Below are 22,015 nucleotides of genomic sequence, written 5' to 3'. Positions count from 1 at the left end.
AGAGAGAGAGAGAGAGAGAGAGAGAGAGAGAGAGAGAGAGAGAGAGAAAGAGAGAGTGTTTTAACTATAATAATATAATTGTAATATTATTTAATAATACATAAAAGATTGTTTATTTTTTTTTATTGTAATTAGATAAATATATATACAATAGTTATTACAGTAGTTAGAATAGAATTAAGTTAATGACACATATTGTACAATTTTAATGACTTTGGTGACGCAACTTACTGATTTTTTTCAATTATTTTTTTTTTTCAAAAAACAAAGTAAAATGTTCTAAAATGGTCAACTTTTAGTATTTAAAATTTATTATTTTCAAAATTATTTAAAATATAATACTTTTAAAAATTAATTGTAATGTTTTTTTATAGATCAACGCGGTATCTTAGTCGTTATCTTCGCATTTTTAAATTGCTGCTGCTATTTTTTAATTACTGTTGATAATGACATCGATTATGTGATAAATGAGGACAGTTAATGTTTAATCGACAATAATTGTACTCAATTGCTTTGAATTAATATGATTTAAATGACGCTGTCATTTATAATAACATAAAACATACTAGAGAGGTACAAATATATTAGAAAAAATGTATGAAAAAACGTATTACATTTGATAATAATAAAGCTAATGAAATTTTTTTTCGTGGATTGTAGAAAAGTGAAATTACTGATTATCCGTTGAATACAGTACAGTGGCTCTTAAGCGGCATATATAAATGATAAATTTGTCGTTTTCGTTTTCTAATACGCAATGATCCTGGCGCTGAATTGTACACGCGACTTTACGTATCGCGATAAATCAATGATCCGACGGCCAGTAGTCGAGCTGAGCAGGAAAAAGGGATTCATGAGAGATTCGATGGTACCGATATATAATATTCATAAGCAAACTGTCGTGGCATCGGCGCAGGCGTAACCATCGTCGCTTTATTGTGCCATGCCGTTCATATCATATTGTTCTGGCACCTACTATCTGAAACGAAGCAAAAGTATTCCTTGTTCATTCGTGCGACCTTAATCAATTTCGCTATGTCAAGGAGAATGTCGTCCATATTGATCCTCGTTTTCTTTTTGCCATTTGTGCTTTGTCAAACGTCAATGAATTTAAGTAAGTGTACAAAAAGTTTACTCGCAAGGATACAAATACAAGTGCGATATCTTTTCTTGTTTTGCTTTTTCAAATATCGATAAAGCAACTATTAATATTATGTTTGATAAAATCATAATTCTCAATATTAGATCATTTTTATTTTTACTTGCAACGTTAATCTAATGAGTATTTAGCTCTGTGCAAGGTATATCTGTTTCATGCAAAATAATAATTTTAAAACAGTATGATCTATAAATATTAATAAAACTGAATAATAGTAATAATGTTCCGATATGATAATAAGTCTGACATTTTTTTTCTATTTCTAAGTGGTCGTAATAGAAGAATCCGATTCATCTATTTTGGGTATTTTAAACGATGCGATTCCAGAGGCAGAACGAAATTTTGCTAATGACATGATTACTGTTAATGTTTCTCCTGTCACAGTAAATCGCGAAAATGTAGATGCAAGTTTCGAGGCAGGTATGTTATACATGTATGTGTATTTAAATTAGAAAATATTATATGTTATTCGATTTTTACTTTCGAGATGCTATTGTCAGTTATGTGTATTTATGCATATTTTTTATGTAAAGTACTGTTTCTATTATTGCTCTTAGGAAAGCAATAATAGAAACTTTTATAGTCTTTTATAACGAGGCAAGCTGTACAAAGTTAAAAAATTTTTGTGACAGTCTGTAAGGTTCTATATAAAGGAATAAGTATCATATTGGATATGACGTGGACTGGTTGGGACAAATTACGAAATATTGCGGACGAAAGAGGAATAATATACAAACGTGGCGACTGCAGTATAAGTCCGTATGTTCAAGCGATTGATGATCTTTTGATTATGAAAAACGCAACCGATGTTGGCTTGATCTTCGAAGATGAAAGAGGTGCACAAATATTAACAGTTTATTATTGTTCACTATTGATATTATACAATGAATATTTTGCATGGCTTGATTTATTGTATTCTATGTATTATACTGTATATAACTACATTCCATTGTATTTTTGTAAATAATGTAATTCAACAAAAAAATGATAAAAAAAAAATTTTTTTATAATTTAGGCTTTTTATTACTTCATAATTTTCAGAAACAATCGGTTTAATGTTTAGTAAATTGCTTTCCAATAGTTTAATCTAAAACTTTCCTGCAATGTGTGTATACTTAATAACTTTTATATTTTTATTCACAAAAATCGTATAAATCTTAATTTTTATAATAAACTTATTTTACACATCGATAGTTTTTTTCTGAATATCTTAGCTATGGATTTTTTAAATATAACTTTTTAATATAGTTTTTTAATCTTAAATTCTTTAAAGTTATTCCTTCACTACATAGTATTTTGATGTTCCCAACAGTTATGTTTAACATTAAAAAATCAGTAATAATTTTCTTCAGATTTGAGAAAAAAAATTGTTGAGAGAAAAAAATTCTTTATTGTTAAATTGTTATTAAAATGAAAAATGTAAACGTAGCATAATTTTTATAATAGTTTGTTAATGTTGATTAATTAGTTTAATGCATAATAATGATTTTAGAGCTAAATCAGAGCCTTTATTATCTTATCGGAAATTCGATAATTAGATTGGTGGTCATCGACGAATTGACAGAAAGAACTGTGGCGAAAATACGGAGTATGCGACCGTCACCGTCTTATTATGTAATTTATGCTAGCACAGCGAAAATGGAAGAACTATTTAAAACGGTGAGAGATAAATATCATCGGTTTTAGCACGTATACTATTTATTTTTAACACTTTAATATATGTTAAAATAATTAAATATTTGTACTTTAAATCTTTAAGACTTAAATTTTTTAATGTCTAATCGTAAATAGGTATAAAGTTAAAGCAACCTTTCAGGCAATTGGAGGAGGACTCGTTAAAAGAGAAGGTATCTGGAATTTAGTATTTACAGACAATAATTATCACGAATTTCGTTATATTACCGGTGGTCTTCAGTTAAATGTTTCATTCACCGTTCTTAATATGAAGACTGACATTTGTTGTCGTTTAATGGGCGACGTGTCCTGCACATGTCCTCCAAATTTTAAGGTCAGTTTTAAAATTAATTTTTTGTGAAATTTGAATATCTTTATTGTTTTGTACAAAAGAATTTATTATCTAGTAAATATAAAAGAAAATTAATGTAATATTATTTGGAAATAAAAGAGAGCTCTTTCATATATTTATTTTTATCAACAACTTATTAAGATCAAAGTTGTTCTTTATAAGCGTTTATCATTTATAAAAAGTTAATTAAAAAGAATTATGAAGAATTGTTATGTTAGATATTTCCACACTACTTCAAACGTTTGATCGGCTTGATCGTAAGCTTGATGAGTGATGTTCAAAGAGGAGGTGTAAGTGTAGCTGCAAAGACAGGTCAGTGTGATAAACCAGTTAATTCCACTTCAACTTCGAATATCACAGTGGAAACATTCAACAAGATTTTAATGACAGTAAGTATTATCGAAGTAATTAAATATCCATTAAAAAAATAAAATATCTTATACTATGTTTATCAATTAAAGCATTTTCAAGATAAAAACTCAAAGGTAATTAACAATGTGTACTTAAATAAGTTTATTTATTTACGTTCTAGAGATTGGACAGTAATGATACTTTCGAATATTGGTCAGAGAAGGCGATGATTACTTACAAAGCGGAGATCGAGTTACAAATGGTTAGTCATGGTTTTGTAGATGCGCTCGCAACTTGGACGAGACGTACAAAAATTAAAGAAGCCGATGGGAGAAAAATAGAACCAGCCAAGCGATTCTTCCGGATTGGAACGGCACCGGTAAGAACACGCTAAAGCTTTGTTTCGTTCTATTAAACGAAAAATCAACGTTAAACGAAAATTTATTGGATAATAAATAATTACAAAGTGATTATTTTTAATGTATTTTGTAACTTTAAATAACAATTAAGTGCATTGTTAAGTCGTCAATTTTATTTAAATTAAAATTAATTATCAAGTTAATTTTAGCAATTAATTAACTCTTCCAATTGTATGTATAAATTAAATTGTAATTTTATTCATGCGAAAAATATTTTTCATATTTATATTGGCGTTTTACCTATTTCGCTAATAATAAGAAACGCAACACTGCAGTAAAAGTTAATCTAATGTTGTCTTAATTAATCTGGTTAATAGTCAATACCATGGTCTGTAATTAAGAAAGACCCAGTGACGGGTCAAGACATGCGTAACGAGGATGGAAAAGAAATCTGGGAAGGTTACTGTATAGATTTTATTCAAAAATTATCCGAGGAGATGCAATTCGATTACGATCTTGTTATTCCTGAAGATCTAGAGTTTGGCAAAAAATTGTCTAATGGTGAATGGAGCGGTCTGATAGGTGATCTGGCTAAAGGAGTATGTCTAAATATTTTTTCAAAATATTCTGTATATTTTTAAGATGTTCTTCACATTTAACACGCGTCGATATTTTGTTTTATTTTAATATAACTTTTAATCATTCGTTGCAATTAATTGCCTTAATTTTATATTTTCTTTCTTATTCTGTTTTATTATGTCACACTGTAGTAATATGAAATAATGTAATATTAAAAATTTTATTAATCTCTCTTTGCAATCAATTTCTTTTAAGGATTGAAAATTTTAATTAGCATTTAATTAGTTTTGGAGTGTTTCCGCAAAAGGTTTTAAAAGTTAAAGTAGCTTGATAATATTTTCTGACTGTAGCAAGTAAATTTATTTAATAATAGGAAACTGATATTGCTGTGGCGGCATTAACAATGACATCAGAGCGAGAAGAAGTTATTGATTTTGTTGCACCCTATTTCGAACAGTCTGGTATATTAATCGGTATGCAATTTAAATCTTTTTTATATTACGTGTTATATTTTATATGAATGTTACCAGCAAATAGAATATAAATTTTAATAAACGTTTACATTCTTTCTATTAGTTTCTACTACTTTTTAGTAGTTTATCTCAATTTTTCTTCCATTTTTTATATATTTTTTTATTTTATTAATTCAATCTGTAAGACAAGTTTTTTTTTAGCTAAATATGCATGTAAATGATAATTTAATATAAAAGGAATAATTTATGTTAATTTTTGTTTTCAAGTAATGAGAAAGCCAATCCGTAAAACATCTCTATTTAAATTCATGACGGTATTGAGACATGAAGTCTGGCTTAGCATAGTAGGAGCGTTAACTTTGACCGGTATTATGATTTGGATATTAGATAAATATTCACCATACAGTGCAAGGAACAATAAACGACTTTATCCCTATCCTTGTCGGTACGTATCTGATAACATATTCATTTTTGCTGCGTATTCTATTATATTATAAATCACATACAAGCGATTATTTCGTATGGGTTGAGTATATTTCATTGTATGTAGTAGGTAGAGCAATTTAATTTGTTATAAAAAAATTTTACCTTGTCCTTTCCAAATTTTATCTTCTCCTTTTGGTTGAATCTAACAGACAAACTTTTCAGAGAGTTTACATTGAAAGAGAGCTTTTGGTTCGCATTGACATCTTTTACGCCACAAGGTGGTGGTGAAGCTCCAAAAGCGTTATCAAGCAGAACTCTGGTTGCAGCTTATTGGCTATTCGTTGTACTGATGCTCGCGACTTTTACTGCAAATTTAGCTGCTTTCCTTACTGTAGAAAGAATGCAAGTATGTCTCTTTTATTACATGTTTAATGAAAATTTTTGTTTTTTTTTTTATTTAATTTGGAGAGATTTATTTTATTTGGAAAGTATTGTTAAAAATATTAATATTCCGTAAGACATATTATTTTTCCCACACTAATATACGTATATTTCATTACATAGTCACCTGTACAATCATTGGAACAATTGGCTAGGCAATCACGTATAAATTATACCGTTCTAACCAATTCTAGTGCTCATCAATATTTCCAAAACATGAAAAATGCCGAGGAAAAGCTATATACGTGTGTAAAACATATATCATTTTTTAAATGAAATATGTTATTAAGGTCATTGGTAACGTGCATATTTTATATTATTTGCTTGTAGAGTATGGAAAGAAATTACACTAAATAGCACCAGCGATCAAGTAGAATATCGTGTCTGGGATTATCCAATAAAGGAACAATACGGTCATATTCTACAAGCTATTACTCAAGTGGGACCAGTCAAGTCTACCGAAGATGGTTTTAGAAAGGTACAAGAAAAAAGTAGAAGAAGAGAAAAAATGTTGAGAAATTGTGAAACGCAATAGTAAATGTTTAGTTGAAATGTATGATATTTTTCAGGTGATAGAAAGCGAAGATGCCGAATTTGCGTTTATTCATGATTCGTCGGAGATAAAATATGAAGTAACGAAGAATTGCAATTTAACGGAAGTAGGCGAAGTATTTGCCGAGCAACCGTATGCTATTGCCGTGCAGCAAGGCAGTCATTTACAAGAAGAAATAAGCAGAAAGTCAGTTTAATTTATTTCTTTTCTCTTTTCCATTATGCTTAATTCACTCGATTCCCAATTAAGATACTATCGATTATCGTTAGAATTATAGCAAAGTATTGTATTTGAATGTGTGTCTTTTTTATTGTTGTCTTATTTTTAATTCGTAAGTTATTATGCAATTATAAATATCTTGAAACAACAAATGTATAGCACATGCATTAAGCATTTAAATAGCAAAAAGTTTTTAGTAATTATATTGGAATGAAATGGACTTAAGTAGCAGAGATATTGTAATGCATGATATTATTTTGCAGTAATATTATTTTATGATCGTTACTTATATGACAGATATATAATATAAATAATATTATTTTTAGAATACTGGATTTACAAAAAGACAGGTATTTTGAGACACTGGCAGCTAAGTATTGGAATCAGACATTAAAGTCTCAATGTCCAAATTCCGATGACAATGAGGGAATTACGTTGGAGAGTTTAGGTTTGTTGTTATTTCTTATACATCATTAAATTTAGATGTTATGTAAATATACTAATATATAGAAAAAAATTATATATATATATATGCACAAATGTAATTGTATAACAATGTTTCAATTTGCTATTAAAGTATTGATATGTTTAGATATTTATTTTTTCTAATTGTGTGTGTGTGATTCAAATTTTATATTTAATTAATATTTCTGTAGGAGGTGTATTTATTGCAACTTTGTTTGGATTGGCACTGGCGATGATTACTTTAGCCGGTGAAGTTCTTTACTATCGTAAACGGAACAACTCTCAGAAAGGAAAACAGAATGGCAAAAAGACAATTAAAGATATTGAGAATGATAAGATCATCATGCAGAAAATCGCATCAAAGCTTCGAATGAAGCCCGCACCTACTGATGCAGTTTTCGGCAAACAACTTAATCATACGCCGCGTGTTTCACACATCTCTGTCTATCCACGACATTTCCCTTTTAAAGAGTAAATCATTTTCAACGATGATCTATATATTACGAACTCGCAAATTATTTCTGGTTAATCCCTATGTGTTTTTCAGAGTTTTCTCCTTTTCACAATCACTTTTAATACTTAGAATTTATCACAAAGGTCAATATACGTAGAGTTTAAGATGCATTATGGTGTATTTGTCAAAAGATAATTATTTTTAGACAATATTGTTTTATTATAAGATTATTCTCAATTAATAAAGTATCGTGCAAAAATTAGAATTAAATGATTGATTATATTTATACAACATAAGGTTCTTAAAATTATATTTATACAAATTTTTGGGAGACTGTTCCACTGCTGACAAATAAATACCTTAATATTAATTAATTGTTATTGATTAGGTATCGTTAAATTAATTCACGTTAAGTAATAAATAATATACGCACATTTACTAAAAAGAGATGTACAATACGTTTTTCAAATGTTTATATACTATTACAAAAATATTAATAAATGAATACGTAATATGTTATATTTATTTTTTCTTTTTCAGATTGTTAATTAAGGATAGTGACAAAATTAATTTTAATTTTAATATTTTCTGGTATCTTATTTTAATTTTTTATTTTACGTACAAAATATTAAAATTAAAATATTTTACAAAGAATTTTATATTTTGTCAAAATAAAGTATAAAATATCTTCTAAAGTTGTCACTCTTTAACTAATGATTACTTTAATATTTTCACACACAGAGCAAATAACGAAAGGAATTGATTCGAACATAACGAAAACATATAGTTTTATTTAAAATAAGGATATTTATTCCTTCTCTCTTTTTATCGAAGAAAATCTGCGGTAATCTTTATATCATATAAAAAGATCCAGCAAATATTAAAATAGCAAATAAAATTTTATTATCTTCAATAGATTTGTTATGAAGAAAAGAAAAGCTAATATAATATCTTAGGTGTGGAATACATTATATATTTTTTTTTACAAACGATTGCATTGAAACGGAAATATTTACAATAATACGCGCGGTCATTGATCTTCGAATACTTTCACATTGTATATAGTTTTGCTTCCTGGGCGTAAATAGAGCAAAAACGATGATATTAATATAACAATTTGAAACATTTTTATTATTTTAATATTATTTTTACATTATTTTATTATTTTGTTTAAAATTTTGAAAAAAAAATGCTGTTTGAGTCTAATATATTTATAGTGTGATATTGCTGATAAATAATAAATTTGTCATTTTATCCTTAAGCGAATAATTATTAAATCAATTACAATCACTTCATTCATAATGATAAATTTATACAGAGCTGTAATTATCTTGTGTTATTAAACATTCTAAATTATCAAAATTCATATTAATACAATATAAATATCTTAAAATAAACGGCTATGATTGTGAATTTATTATCAGTAAAAGTTATATATTGTTCTATCTTTCTTTTTCCATTGATGTAATTGTGCATGTCCTATAATCCCATTATTTTCACTAGTTTTCGTCGTAAACGCTCACTCCGAGTTACGTAAATAAAAGCAAAAGTAGTTTAGGTAATCGACCGATTGTTTCGATCACTTCGGTTGGAGCGCGTCACGGTTCGTGAATTTTTCTAACAAAAGAATAAAGGCTTATGCTAGGTAGGGAATATCTGTTATTTACTACGAGTCAATATAAAGGCATTTTACACGAAGATACGATCACTTGATGAGAAAGTGATGTAGATTGTGGTTATCCTATTGGAATTGAAAATACAAATCTATTCGGGTTTCGTATTAAATGATTGATGGTCTTCGAAAATGACTTGCTGCAAGGTCAGTGAAAGAGAAACATTTAGATAGAACATTAATTCAATGTGCACTTAACTAATTGTTTATATTACTATTTCTTTGCTTATAATATTATATGCTCATTCTATTTTGAACAATTGATTTTGGATTTTTGTAAAAATTTTTTTTTTAATTTTTAAAATAAAATACAATTAAAAGATTAAACTATAACAATTTTTTAATTATTTTCTATCTCTTGTTTCAAGTTAGTTTTGTACTTCTATATGACCTCAAAGCTCTAATTCCTCAATGCTATAAAGAATATCAAAAGCTGTAATTTATTTAAGATAAATATATAATACAAGGATTATTTTTTTGAAGGATATTCTACATTATAATATCTAGGCATATATTATTGTTATACTAAAAAAAATTAATATTTTTATTGCTATTATTGTTATTTGAATAAATAAATAAATATTTTCTTATACATTTGCAGATATATTTAACGCTATCAGCTCTAATTACTTGTCATGTAAGTGCAAATTATGAACGTTTGAAAAATTGGGATCCATCAGAGAGCACATCGCATTCTTGGAATAACCAGTATGACTTTTATGAGAGTGCTCCTTCCGAGATTCTGCCTGATTACAGTTTTTATGAATTGAGCAAAGATCGACCTATAGATCGTTTTGGAAGCCCATCTGAGTCTTTTCCCGTTACTACGAAGAAAGAACCTATTGAAGAAAAATACTTGAAAAAAATTCCATTTTATGTGTTCTCTAATAAAGATTCCACAAGATACAAGGAATTGACTCCTGATTTAGGAGTAGCGCACTGTCAAGAAATCAAGGTGAAATCAATCGGAAAGGATGGTGAACCAAGGAAAGGCGTTACGACTTGTTACAATTGCAAGGATCCAAAAACTAAATCCACATACGAACGTTGTTTATATAGCAGTCATCCGGAAGAGAGTGTATCCGCTAATATGAAGGTGGAAAATTATTTACCCGCACCTACTAAGTTCAGATATCGAAGGTAGCGATATTAAAGTATTCTTCGAACACAAATAGAAATATCACACTCGACAATTTATATTGAAAGTTTGTTAAAACTTAATATTTGTATTTTAAAGAAAGGCACTTTTAATAATTTTAATATTCATGTTTATGCGGTCGTATAATAATATGTTCTTTTATCCATTATTCGAGCTATAGATATATTGTATTTTTCAAAAAAGGAAAAAGTGAGACGAACTTCGATTGAACGCGAAAAAATAATGTTTCTTTTTAATCCAAAAGGTTTAAAAATGGTATAGCTAGATAACTTAGAATTATTTAAAGAATACTTAAGGAAATATTTTACCATTTAAAAAGAAGAAAATAATTTTAAACAAAAAAATATCAAAAAGAAATTTATTATAATCTTTCTATTTTAATTTATTTTTTCTCTAAAAAGAGAAATAATATCACAAAGTTGCATCAATTAAAATAAAATTTGTGCAGATTTATATAATTTTCTCACTACATGCGATGTCATTACTATTATTTATCATCGCAGATCCAATTACGAAGGAAACAATGATAATTACGGAAAACTACGAAATCCTTATCGATTTACTGAAGAGTATTTTACTGACGCTACCCATGACGTACCAGCTGCATACGAAAACAAGGGAGAAAAATGTGATAAGATCGTAAAAGATTCTATGGTGTGCATGGTGTGCAAAGACGCTAAGACCAATGGCAAATATGAACAATGCTCGTATGTAAAGCAGCCACATGAGAAAGCATACTCTTACGTCAAATCCAGCACATTTGGAAAACCTCAAAAAAGTGAGGAAAATGACAGCGATGAACGTCCCGAATTAACTTCTCATTCCGAAGTCTCTGATTTTGAAGCGTCTGATCACCAAAAAGATCGCAGTCCAAGCACTGAGTCTCGTGAATATTCTTATCCTAACGAGGATTATTCCGAGAAGGCTTCGACAGTGAACGAACAGGATGAAGTCAAGGATGCTCCTTCATCAGATTGTAAACAGATACAAAAGGATTCCAAGTCCTGTACGGTGTGCAAGGATTCTAAGACAGGCGGTACTTATGAGAAATGCACTTACAATTATCAACCCAGCGATAAATTATATAAATACAGCAGATCAAAAACCTTTGGATATCCGGATAAGACCTCAGAATCGATTCGGGACAGTCGGGACTCAAACAAGAGTCAAGCATCGGAAAAATCAAAGAATTTTGATTATCCGCAAAGTTCCAATTCTGCGCCTGATTATATAGGTAAAATTTCAAGCTGATAGTTTGTTCTTCGAACGATTAAACATGATTGATTCTTACTTATAGATCCAATCAATCACATTCAACTACTCGGCTAACTTTAAATGCAGCTATTTATTTTCTAATAATTCCCATATAATTATTTTAATGCTAAGTTTAGTTTTAATTTTCAAAATTTTTTAATACTTTTATAGTATTAAATTGAGAATTCAAATTCTAGCAAGAAAAAGTTATTATTAACTGCTTTATATAAATACAGTTATTATGACATGCAATGTACTGGAATTTTTTATCCTAAAATTATGTTCTTTGGACATATATTTTGATTAAAAAATTCTGTTATTGTGTGAGTGGTCTAATTTTGGAGAATTTTTATTAAAGATGCTTTTATATTGTTTAAAAAAATCGAATTTTGCAGTATATTCGTATGTATAATATAACAAATGAAGTGTACAGCACAAGTTATTTGAGTTATAGATCACAGAAATTTTTTACTAATAGCTCTTTAGAAAATGTATTGGCTGTATTTTAATTATATTTACACTGATTTTTTAGATAAATCAGAATACTCTACTTATCCACGGAAATCCAACAGAGAAGTAGAAGCTCAAAAAGTCCCGAATGATTCTCGCGATTCACCCGAGTATAGCAGCGATTACTCCAGTTCCGAAGCGAGTGATTACCAATTTCCTTCATATAATAGCAATTCTGAATCTTATGATGGTCAAAAGACATCTTCCTCAAAACCTGTTTTGGAGAATTACTCTGAAAATATCAGCGAGGATAATTGTAAAACTTTACAGAAGGACTCAATGACGTGCAAGGTTTGCAAAGATCCGCAAACAGGCAATGATTTTGAACAGTGTTCATACTCGTATCAACCCAAGGATAAGCTCTTTTCTTACAGTAAATCCAGCTCGTTTGGCAATCCACAGAAATCCGAGCAAACATCGCGCGAAGACGAGCACCCATCAGACAGTTCTGAAATTACGAAGAAGTCTTACGACAAATACGTTCCGGGACTAACTTACGAAGCTTCATCGACGGATGAAGCAACATCTAAGGATGATGCGGAAGGGAAGAAAGGAGTGGACGCTGGATACTTGGACACTGTGAAAAAGAAGGCCGAGATCGAGGAGTTTATGCAGAAGTTTCAGAAAGAGGACCGATCGAATTGTAAAAAGATTATGCGCGATAAAATGACCTGCTACCAGTGTATCGACGACAAGGGTTTTCAAAAAGAGGAATGCGCTTTTGTCACCGGACAGGAGCCTGACAAGGATCAGCTCGTATTTCACGAAACGAAAGAATTTCAAGTTGATTCCGTGCCCCGAGTTCGCGCCCCGAGCGACTTCAAACCGTCAAGCTCGACGAAAACGAAAGCGGTAGATTCTTTAGAACCCAGCACGTCCGCTAGCAAAAATTCATATGTTAGATTGGAGAAGCCGGACAATGATTATCCCGATGAGGCATCGCATACCGCAGAGGAAACGAAGGAAGCTGAACCGTACGATTATACATCGGAAACAAAAGCCAAATACGACAAGGTCCTTAGATTAACTCTACCAGCATACATGTTTACCACTTCGGAACATGAAGCAGCGTTTGATGAGATTGTAGCTTCTGACCATGATCAGCGCTAAATTGTATCGAGGTGTTTGTTTCCTGGTGAAAATAGTTTTCATATTTCATATTTTTAAATAAATTTAATATTATAAATTTAGAAGATTTAGAAAAATACCTTAAACTTTTTTATTATAGATATTCTTCGGAAATTTCATTAAATGAAAAAACTTTAAAACATTTCAAAATGTATACAGAGTTCTAGAAAAAAATGTAGACATTTTCATCATTTTCGAAAAATATTCCAATTTATACAAAAGAATATGAGAACTTTTCTAAAAAGTTATAAAATTATACAGAAAATCTGAAAAATTCTTTTAGAAATTTATGTGGACTTTTTCTAAAAAATTAAATTTTTAGAAACAATTTTCACCAGGGTTGGCACCATTATCCTTCCTTTTATCATTACATGTTCGGTTATTTTTTATCTTCAAGTTAGAAATTTCTCAGGACACTGTGCTTAAACATTTCCATTGTACTTGAGAATATTAGCCTTATAATAATTATACCTTCATTGTTATTTAGTTTATAATATTTAGAGTTTATTTGAATATATATAACTTTATATTTTTAATTAAATGAATTTTTGTTGATGCAATGTAATCGTTCAGTCTATCATATTATAACTTGCTAAGACATTGCATCGTAAGGTGTCATGAATTTAAATATCGCAATAATTTTTATAGAATATAGTAGAATCGGTTGTAAAATTAGTAGTCGTAAGAACAGACTTGATGATGCTAGCGAAATATTTAAAATTTAATATCTTTGTGTTTGTAATTTTCAATTTTTCATATGAATCTCTCTATTTTATATTCCCACTTCTTATTTATATGAAAACATTTAAAGTTTAGAATTATTTTATATGATCTAGAAGCTGTTCTTTATGGTTCTGATATTTGTATTCAGAATAAAAAAAAAAGTATCTACAAAATCTGTAAAAATTTTGTAAAAAGAAGCTATAAAATAATGTACAGTAAAAATTTATCGGTATGTCGTGAAAAGAGAATTTGAATCAGATTTCAATTCCAAATTGGAATTATACATCTTTTTAAGGACAGTTATACTGTCTACATACGTATTTTTAATATACATGTATAAAATACAATGATCTTCATGTGAATCAATGCCAAGCAGATTGAGACTTTTTGATATACCTGATGATATCGTGAATAATAGGAAATACATGTTGTATATATCAGGATCTTAAAATAGAATCGAGCTATTTTGGCGAGCAACGGCGGACGGCGAGCGGCGAAAGACGGCCGGCGCGCGGTGACCAGACCAGCGCGAGAGCAACGCAATGCGGCGATCAAATCGGTAAAGATGTAAGACCGTGGAGTCACATCGTCAGCTCTGCGTGCCAGTCTGTAAAGTCACGACGAGGTCTGAGCACCAAGCGATTCGAAACGACGACGGTCTGTAGTAGCTGCGGGCGCGCGCTAGTGTCGGCATCGGAGCTGCTCGTATCCCTTTTAATATCCGCCTTCTCCTCCAACTTTTAGAATCCCAAAAGTAGTATAGAGAACCGGTTTCTCTCTCTTTTTCTCCCCCCCTCTCTCTCTCTCTCTCTCTCTCTCTCTTTCTTTCTTTCTCGGCTAGTGAGTAGCGGCATAAGCCAGCGTGCGGAATCAACATCAGTGAATTACGAAATTATCTTGGATATGAACTCTTCGACATTTGTCGGGTAAGATCATCGTTTCTTCTAAATAACAATCCATTGTTGAAATACGCGTGACTCTGCCTCTCCGGATCACTCTATAAATAAAAAATGTAACATAGCGCATTTATTTATTGCAATAAAATCGAATATACATTAGAAAAGAAAGAAAGACCGGACAAGCATGACTTAAAACTGCCGGTAGTCTTACAGTCAATATTAAGTTCAAGCGTTATAATCTAATATCGAGTTGAATTATTGTCGATTTAATATTAATATGGTGGAACTATGATTAAAATTTTAAAATAGAGAAACTTAGAACATTGTTAGTTATATTAAAAGATAAAAATTATTTTATGTAATGTTTATGCTTTATCGACGTATACACACAAAACTTGAAAGAGAGACAGACCTCGCGGAAGAATTAAGGATCAGAGATGGAACTCGTTTTTCGATCGTCGTGCAATGGGTCGAGCGTCGCAAGGCCAAATCGGCTTTGTCGTCGTATGTCCCAAGGAGAACACATATTTCATCGTCAAGAGACGAGTGATGTCGTTCGACAAAAAGATTTGACTTGGAGCGTAGCTTTTTCGCAAGTCGGCGCATTTTTACGTCCAATTGGGCGCAATGCCTCGTTTACACTTTGGTGAACGTTTCAGTAAAATGAATATCTTTTTTGAATAAAAATAAAATCGTTTGGATTGTTGGTTATAGGTACTTACGATAAATATTTTCTTATGTTACTAACAGTAGAATTTTAATTTTTTTCACAGTTAATATATACGTTTTTCAGATCCAAGTTCTCGACTCTTGATTGAATTTGATAAATATCTTCATTCAATACGATCGATTGTGAGATGATCGCACATTTATCGTGTATTTGCCGCGATGTTAGAAATCCTAAAAATAAAATGATTCGAAGTGTTTAATGTGCGAGATTCCACTGCGCAAGTCCGCGCTAAAATTACTCTCGCTCGTGTATCTACCTAAATACATTTCTACTTGCTGCGGCTTATTGGCTGGGTTCCGAGCGTTACGGCGTGGCCGCCATCAGCGTGACCGATTTGATTCGCCATGACCGAACTTTTCTGAGAAATTTACACTTTAAGAAAATAATATTTTTCATAATTTGTGATAACATGATAGAAGAGAATAAGAAAGATATTTTTAGCTGAATCAACTTTTTTTAGAAAATTTTTACAAACGATAAACATTCTTTTTTTAATTTTGAGAAATTTTTTAAATTTATTAGTGCGGGAAATTACTAAAATGCTAGATGAATTTCATGATGGCTAAAATAAAAAATTTAATACAAACATTTATTTATAATAATTGTATTAGTCACCGGTACTGATAAAAACAAGATCGATGTGATATATCGTGAATAGTTTATTTATGTCGAAGTAACGTAGAAGAAGTTGGCAAATTTTCCACAAGAATCATTATCTTTTTCAACGAAGCGTTCATGAATCTGCTGAAAGTGAGAGTCACGTGCTGTACTGGTTGTGCCAAGATAAAAACGCCTGCGCTCCGGCACAGTATTAGACTTGACTCCAAAATTCTATTATTAAAATTTTCAGCTTCTTCTATTCATTGCTAGAGAAGAGTTTTGTTTAATTTTTGAATGAATTATTTGCATGTACAATAAAATACTAATAAAATTAATGCATTCTACATACTATTTGTTTTTGTTACACTTTACAATATGAATTTCATTGTTAGATTTTTTATTGAATGTTTTATTGACAAATTTACATGTATAAAGACTACTATTACGTATATTTTATTATAAAAAATATATTTTTTTAAATTATTACCTCTTATTCAATTATTATCATATTCTTTTTCTTTACAAGATTTTATTACATTGAGGCTTAACATGATTCACATGGAAATCGCATTGAGTTCATAGTTTAAAAATAAATCAACGAAATATATAATTTTGAGCAAGTATAAATCTAATTATAAGTTTAAGGAAACTAAATTTTCATATTTAATTCGAAATCTTTTTCTCACTTTGTGTATATATAAGAATCTTAGAAATTATTTATAATTTATTATTTTTCTTAGTTCTTTGATAATAATATTGTCAATATTGTATAACGACCTACATTTACACAACTGCGAGATATCTTCCAATTGCACTGTTCCAGTGGTCAGTGTTGTTTAATCCTTTTAAGGAAATGTCTGACCGTATTCTCCTAAAAGACATTTTAATCAACTTTCGTCAGATTGTACATAGTTTTTGATCGATAGAAGAAATATGAGCGACTAATTAAGTATTTCTTGTATTCCCAATTTAATTATTACGATAATTTTACGTATGCGTGCTCTGAGAACAATATGAATTAATAATTTCTTAAAATAGATCAGAGATTGTATTCAAATTTAATTATTTTTTCAACTGCAATTATTACAATTTGTATATTTATAAACATTAATAAATCACATTAAATTAAAAATTAAATTTAAACGTATGTACGAAATGTAAATGTACGTACGTGCGCAAAGTATGAACACACACAAGATGAGTCATCTTTAAAGTAGTTGCATTCCAGTGATAAGATAGCAATGTCTCATGCAAACGAAGAAGACTAGATTAATTATTCCTCCCAAATGTGTACATTTTCGAGAAAACAACATATCACGAAAAAATAATTCTTATTTTATCATGAATATGTCATAATGTTGCATTGCGTAACAGATTTTAATTTGAATAAATTGATTAATGTGTTCAAATTATAGCAAAATTACAGTTTGCGTTAGAAAAATATATTTTTAATTGAAAGGAAAAAATTAAAATAATTAAATGTATTTTAATTTAAAATAATTAAAAATACAGGTTGTGTGTGTTTGTGTGTGTGTGTGTGTGTGTGTGTGCGTGTCACAGAGCGAATCAGAGTGTTGAATCAGTTTTTTAGCTTATAAAAAAATCATTGACTGTACACGTTATAATTCAATTAGGTATAAAGTCGTATAATTTGCTCAGAGGGTAAAAAGTTGGTTCAACGACTCTGATTCATCCTGTATATAATAAATATTGATTTTGCGAAGAAGTTATTTTATGATACATTTGACATCTCTGTTTATCCAAAACTGCTAAAGTGATTTCCATTATATATTTAGCTAAGAAACAAATTATTTAATTACCAAATTTATCCAAATTAATGAATTGTTTGATTTTTGTTTACAGAAATCCGGATGTCATGGTTGCAGGTATGTATACATGTCACACTTCTTTTTGTAGCAAAAAGAGATAAATATAAATTTAAAAAATCGCATCAGGCATCAGAGTCTTAAGAATAAGATCTTTATTTATCAAAATAAGGATTAAAATTCAAATAAACATTAGTAAAGTTACATTTTAATAAGTTTATTAGAAAATGTTAATTAGTTAATTATATCACTTCTTTATATTATATTGTATTACTCATAATTTATATGATTTTAGGGCCACCTCCACCGCCACCTCCTCCACCTCCTGTGTCTGGTCACTTGCCATCTATGAGGATAAATACTGCCGAGGTAAAATGAACTAAATCGTAAGATACAATGAGAATCAATGATCGTCGAGTGATTCATTTATTAAATAGAATTCTATAAATATAATTTTTTTCACAAATACAAGAAAGAAATTAATTATTTAAATTTTCTGTGATTGAACACAATTCTAAAATATTCTATTATATTTTAAGAAATTTATTTTGAAAAGTTAAAATACAAACATACAATATATTGATATATATAAAACTTTTTATTTCTTTTAAAATTAAATATATTAAAAAAATTTTTTATTTTTTTTTTTAATTGTAAATAATGAAATAGATTTTTTTATAGTAAAATGTTGTTATGGAAAAAGATATTGTATTTTACTGTAACAGTAAAAATTTAGTCTTAACTTTAGTCTCTCATTATTGTCTAATTAGTAGCTAATAATAACTTATCTGACATTTTTTGATTCGCATATAGAACACCACAGCAAAGAGGCCACAGGTAGTTAGCAACGATGTTTATGAACCACCAGCAGCCATTCAGAATGCTATGCTAACAAAGGACAAGAAACCTTTTACTTATACTCCGGGTATGGGCGGCAAATTAGATCTCTCGCAGATTCGTAGTCCACGAATGGCGAGAAGAGTAGCGAAAAATGCTAATGATGAGGGCATAGAGGGACCACCAAAATCTGCTATCGAGTCAAAGCAATCACCTGCAGTTTCTCCCGCAACGAATCTCTTGGTGCCTCAAGTCGCGGTACCTGTTTTTCCTTCCAACGTACCACCCCAGCCACCTCATAGGATGTCACAATCACCTTCAGTCAGTAGAACATTGTCGAACGGTAATCATTTATTTATATCCTTTTTCTATCTCTTTGAAAATTATATACTGTATTATAAGCAATTTTTTTATAGGCAATTTCAAAGTTTGCTATATACTGTATTGTTGTACAATATAATAATCTGCTCTGAATGTCAATTAAAAAAATTTTTAAACAGATATGTTAAAATCATGATCAGTTTTAAGTTATAAATGATTAATGATACTTATTTGGTGAAATTATAACGGAAATAAGAAACATTTCAATTTTTTTTATAGCTGTAGACAAACAAGCTGAACCAGCAAGAAATATTACAAAGGTGGATACTAAAATACCGATCACAGTCACATCAAGTCAGTCGAGCACTCCTGAAAGTCCGACTACTCCTACTCAAATCACTTTAGCCAAGGCTCCTACACCTTGGATGCAGAATAAAAATAAGCCCCAGGAAGAATTGCCCGAATGGGCTAAACGCACGAATGTGAATAAAATGGTTGGCAGTGACTCATCGGAGAATTCAGTTTCCCCGATTTATGTTCAAGTCCAACAAGCATCTCCGCAATGTTCACAAGCGAAACAAAAGCAAGAGCAAAAACAATATTCGATTCCGCAGTGTCAACAAACAAAACCGCAACAGTTATCTCAACAGCCGCAGCAGCAGCAGCCGCAGCAACAGCAGCAGAGGCAGAATATCAATTCTGTAACGCCACAACAAACGAATTCGCAACCGCATCATGAACGAGTTGTACCTATCCGAGTAAGTTGCTAAATTAATTTCTTGCTATTCCTTAAAATATATTGTTTTTCTTTTTTTTAACATTATGATATTCTTTAGATCGAAGATAGACCATCGGTATTTGATGTAAAGCGTGATTCTGGTCATCATCAATTTACCAAACAGCCTCCAACTGTGCATCATCAGCAACGATGGGGTCAAGTACCTACACAACATACATTTGAAAATCAGGCGCAAAATCATCCGCAAAATCAAAAACAGTCTCAGATTCATGTCACATCTCGACCAGAATCAACTGGGACGACTTATATTATTCCTCTCGTAGTGGAAGGTAGCGAGAAAAGAAATGTGCCACCAACTACAGAAAATAATATTCAGATTGGAAAACCAGCAAGATTGTAAGTTCAAGACTAAATTAAAGTAAATTAAATAAAAATGTAATTAAATTTATATTAATTATATTAATATGTATTTAAGTTATATAAGTAATATGTATTTAAGTAATATACAATTTTTTAATTAATAAGTAATGGTTATAATTTGTATCTTGATAATAAATCAACTTTGATAACATACAATTAATCATATATTAAAGTTTATCTAAAAAGTAATTTTAAATAGATCGTGTTTCAAAAAATGTTTAATAAATTTGTTAATTATTTATAACGTTTGCAATTTTATTTTAATTATTAATTATAATTAAAATTCTTGACAGTGTGCAACAGCGGAGTCCCGACTTTAATCAACAATGCGAGCCTGGTCCGATTCAGTCGCGATCATTTCGTGTCCTTCAAAAAATAACGGACACAGATGAATTAAATGATGTTGGTACAGAACAAATACGTAAAATGGAATTAAGTGAAGATGAAAAACTACTCATGAATAAATTTAAAGAGCAAGGTAGAATAATATTATTTATGTGTCTACTATATTAATTTTTTGTTACATCAATTTATAATGTTGTGTGTACATAAAAATATATTTTTTTAATTATACATTTATATTAATTATCAATTTAATATGATATAAATTATTTTTAATACGGTTTTTAAAGATTCTCTCTTTCTCTCTCTCTCTCTCTCTCTCTCTCTCTCTCTCTCTCTCTCTCTCTCTCTAATTTTTTTAACTTTTTAAATTAAACTATTGTTTGAAAACTCGAAATGGCAAATATTATATTTTCTTATTATATTTTACAGTCGATCAAGAGATTTATCTTCATCAAGAGAAAGATCCAAGATATCGTGGTGCGGCAATACCTTCACGAGCTTTCCGTTTTTTACAAAATATGACAGATTCGAATGATGCTTCAGTAACTTGTGCTGGTAAGATTTGACATTTTTATCTAAAAATTTTTATTAATGTTGAATTTCATTGAAAGTATAATAATATATACTTTGTAACCTTTTGTTTTTTAAATCAATTAAACCTGCTTAGTTCAAACAATGAAGATTGGATATTGCAAATATAAACAATATAATAATTCTAATTTTATATGTTACAGTACCACAAAACGTTGCAAATAAGCGGCAAAACAGAAATTCTAAGTCGTTTGGTAAGTATGTGTAACTGCAAAAATAAATTTTGTTAAATTTTATTAAAATGATTGAAATATAATAAATTTGGATTGTCATACAGAAGAGATACAAGCAAATTTGCCACCTAGTGAACAACAAGTACAAGAACCGAAGAAATACACGGGTAGTGCAATTCCTTCTCGATCCTTCAGGATATTACAAGCAATGACAGCATCAGAAAATAATGGTAAATATACTTTATTTAAATATTTTTACGAAATTTATCTTGCTGAGAGGATATTTTTAAAGATATTATGAATATCTCAAACAGTTTTTTTCCACATTTTTTACGTACAAGAAATTTAAAGTTTTATTTTTGGGAAAGTATTTTACGTTATTTCAATCTTCTTACGTGATATTTAACATAAATATACAAATTAATAATTTATTCTGACATACACATTCCTTGTTCATAAATTAATTGTAGAAGCTTATTTATATGTGTACATTAATATATCGTAATAAGTGCTTTATATTCTAATGACTACTTTATTGACATAACATACGTCACATCGCTCAAATTTCCCAATCCTGTGTTCA

The 22,015-nt window shown here is 29.6% G+C and overlaps 3 protein-coding genes across 3 annotated transcripts in view; all 3 read left to right on the top strand.

Annotated features, from left to right (window-relative positions):
- The first annotated feature begins 1,035 nt into the window (after window positions 1–1,035).
- On the top strand, window positions 1,036–7,664 carry LOC108745446 (ionotropic receptor 25a-like). The gene is made up of 16 exons (XM_018481606.1): window positions 1,036–1,114; window positions 1,427–1,579; window positions 1,792–1,995; window positions 2,652–2,818; window positions 2,976–3,167; window positions 3,404–3,574; window positions 3,718–3,915; window positions 4,273–4,494; window positions 4,848–4,947; window positions 5,215–5,392; window positions 5,596–5,779; window positions 5,938–6,059; window positions 6,145–6,292; window positions 6,384–6,553; window positions 6,913–7,034; window positions 7,243–7,664. Exons 1-16 carry the CDS (start codon window positions 1,036–1,038, stop codon window positions 7,524–7,526), a joined length of 2,694 nt encoding a protein of 897 aa, XP_018337108.1. The 3' UTR covers window positions 7,527–7,664.
- Window positions 7,665–9,227: 1,563 nt separating this feature from the next.
- On the top strand, window positions 9,228–13,210 carry LOC108745404. Its single transcript, XM_018481541.1, has 4 exons — window positions 9,228–9,324; window positions 9,779–10,317; window positions 10,840–11,570; window positions 12,123–13,210. The coding sequence occupies exons 1-4, from the start codon at window positions 9,310–9,312 to the stop codon at window positions 13,208–13,210; spliced, it is 2,373 nt and encodes a 790-aa protein (XP_018337043.1). The 5' UTR covers window positions 9,228–9,309.
- Window positions 13,211–14,463: 1,253 nt separating this feature from the next.
- LOC108745612 overlaps window positions 14,464–22,015 on the top strand; it is a 13,429-nt gene continuing 5,877 nt past the window's right edge. Inside the window, exons 1-10 of the mRNA XM_018481875.1 lie at window positions 14,464–14,877; window positions 18,044–18,066; window positions 18,302–18,375; window positions 18,820–19,186; window positions 19,444–19,922; window positions 20,001–20,299; window positions 20,617–20,801; window positions 21,098–21,223; window positions 21,403–21,453; window positions 21,537–21,662. Of these exons, the coding sequence (XP_018337377.1) occupies window positions 14,855–14,877; window positions 18,044–18,066; window positions 18,302–18,375; window positions 18,820–19,186; window positions 19,444–19,922; window positions 20,001–20,299; window positions 20,617–20,801; window positions 21,098–21,223; window positions 21,403–21,453; window positions 21,537–21,662 (1,753 nt within the window). The 5' untranslated portion in view covers window positions 14,464–14,854. The remainder of the gene's footprint in view (window positions 14,878–18,043; window positions 18,067–18,301; window positions 18,376–18,819; window positions 19,187–19,443; window positions 19,923–20,000; window positions 20,300–20,616; window positions 20,802–21,097; window positions 21,224–21,402; window positions 21,454–21,536; window positions 21,663–22,015) is intronic.

This window comes from Trachymyrmex septentrionalis, unplaced genomic scaffold (assembly GCF_001594115.1).
Source record: "Trachymyrmex septentrionalis isolate Tsep2-gDNA-1 unplaced genomic scaffold, Tsep1.0 scaffold14, whole genome shotgun sequence".
In the NCBI taxonomy this organism is placed as follows: Eukaryota; Metazoa; Arthropoda; class Insecta; order Hymenoptera; family Formicidae; genus Trachymyrmex; species Trachymyrmex septentrionalis.
Note: the sequence above shows the minus strand (reverse complement) of the source record. Positions and strands in the feature narration are given on the sequence as shown.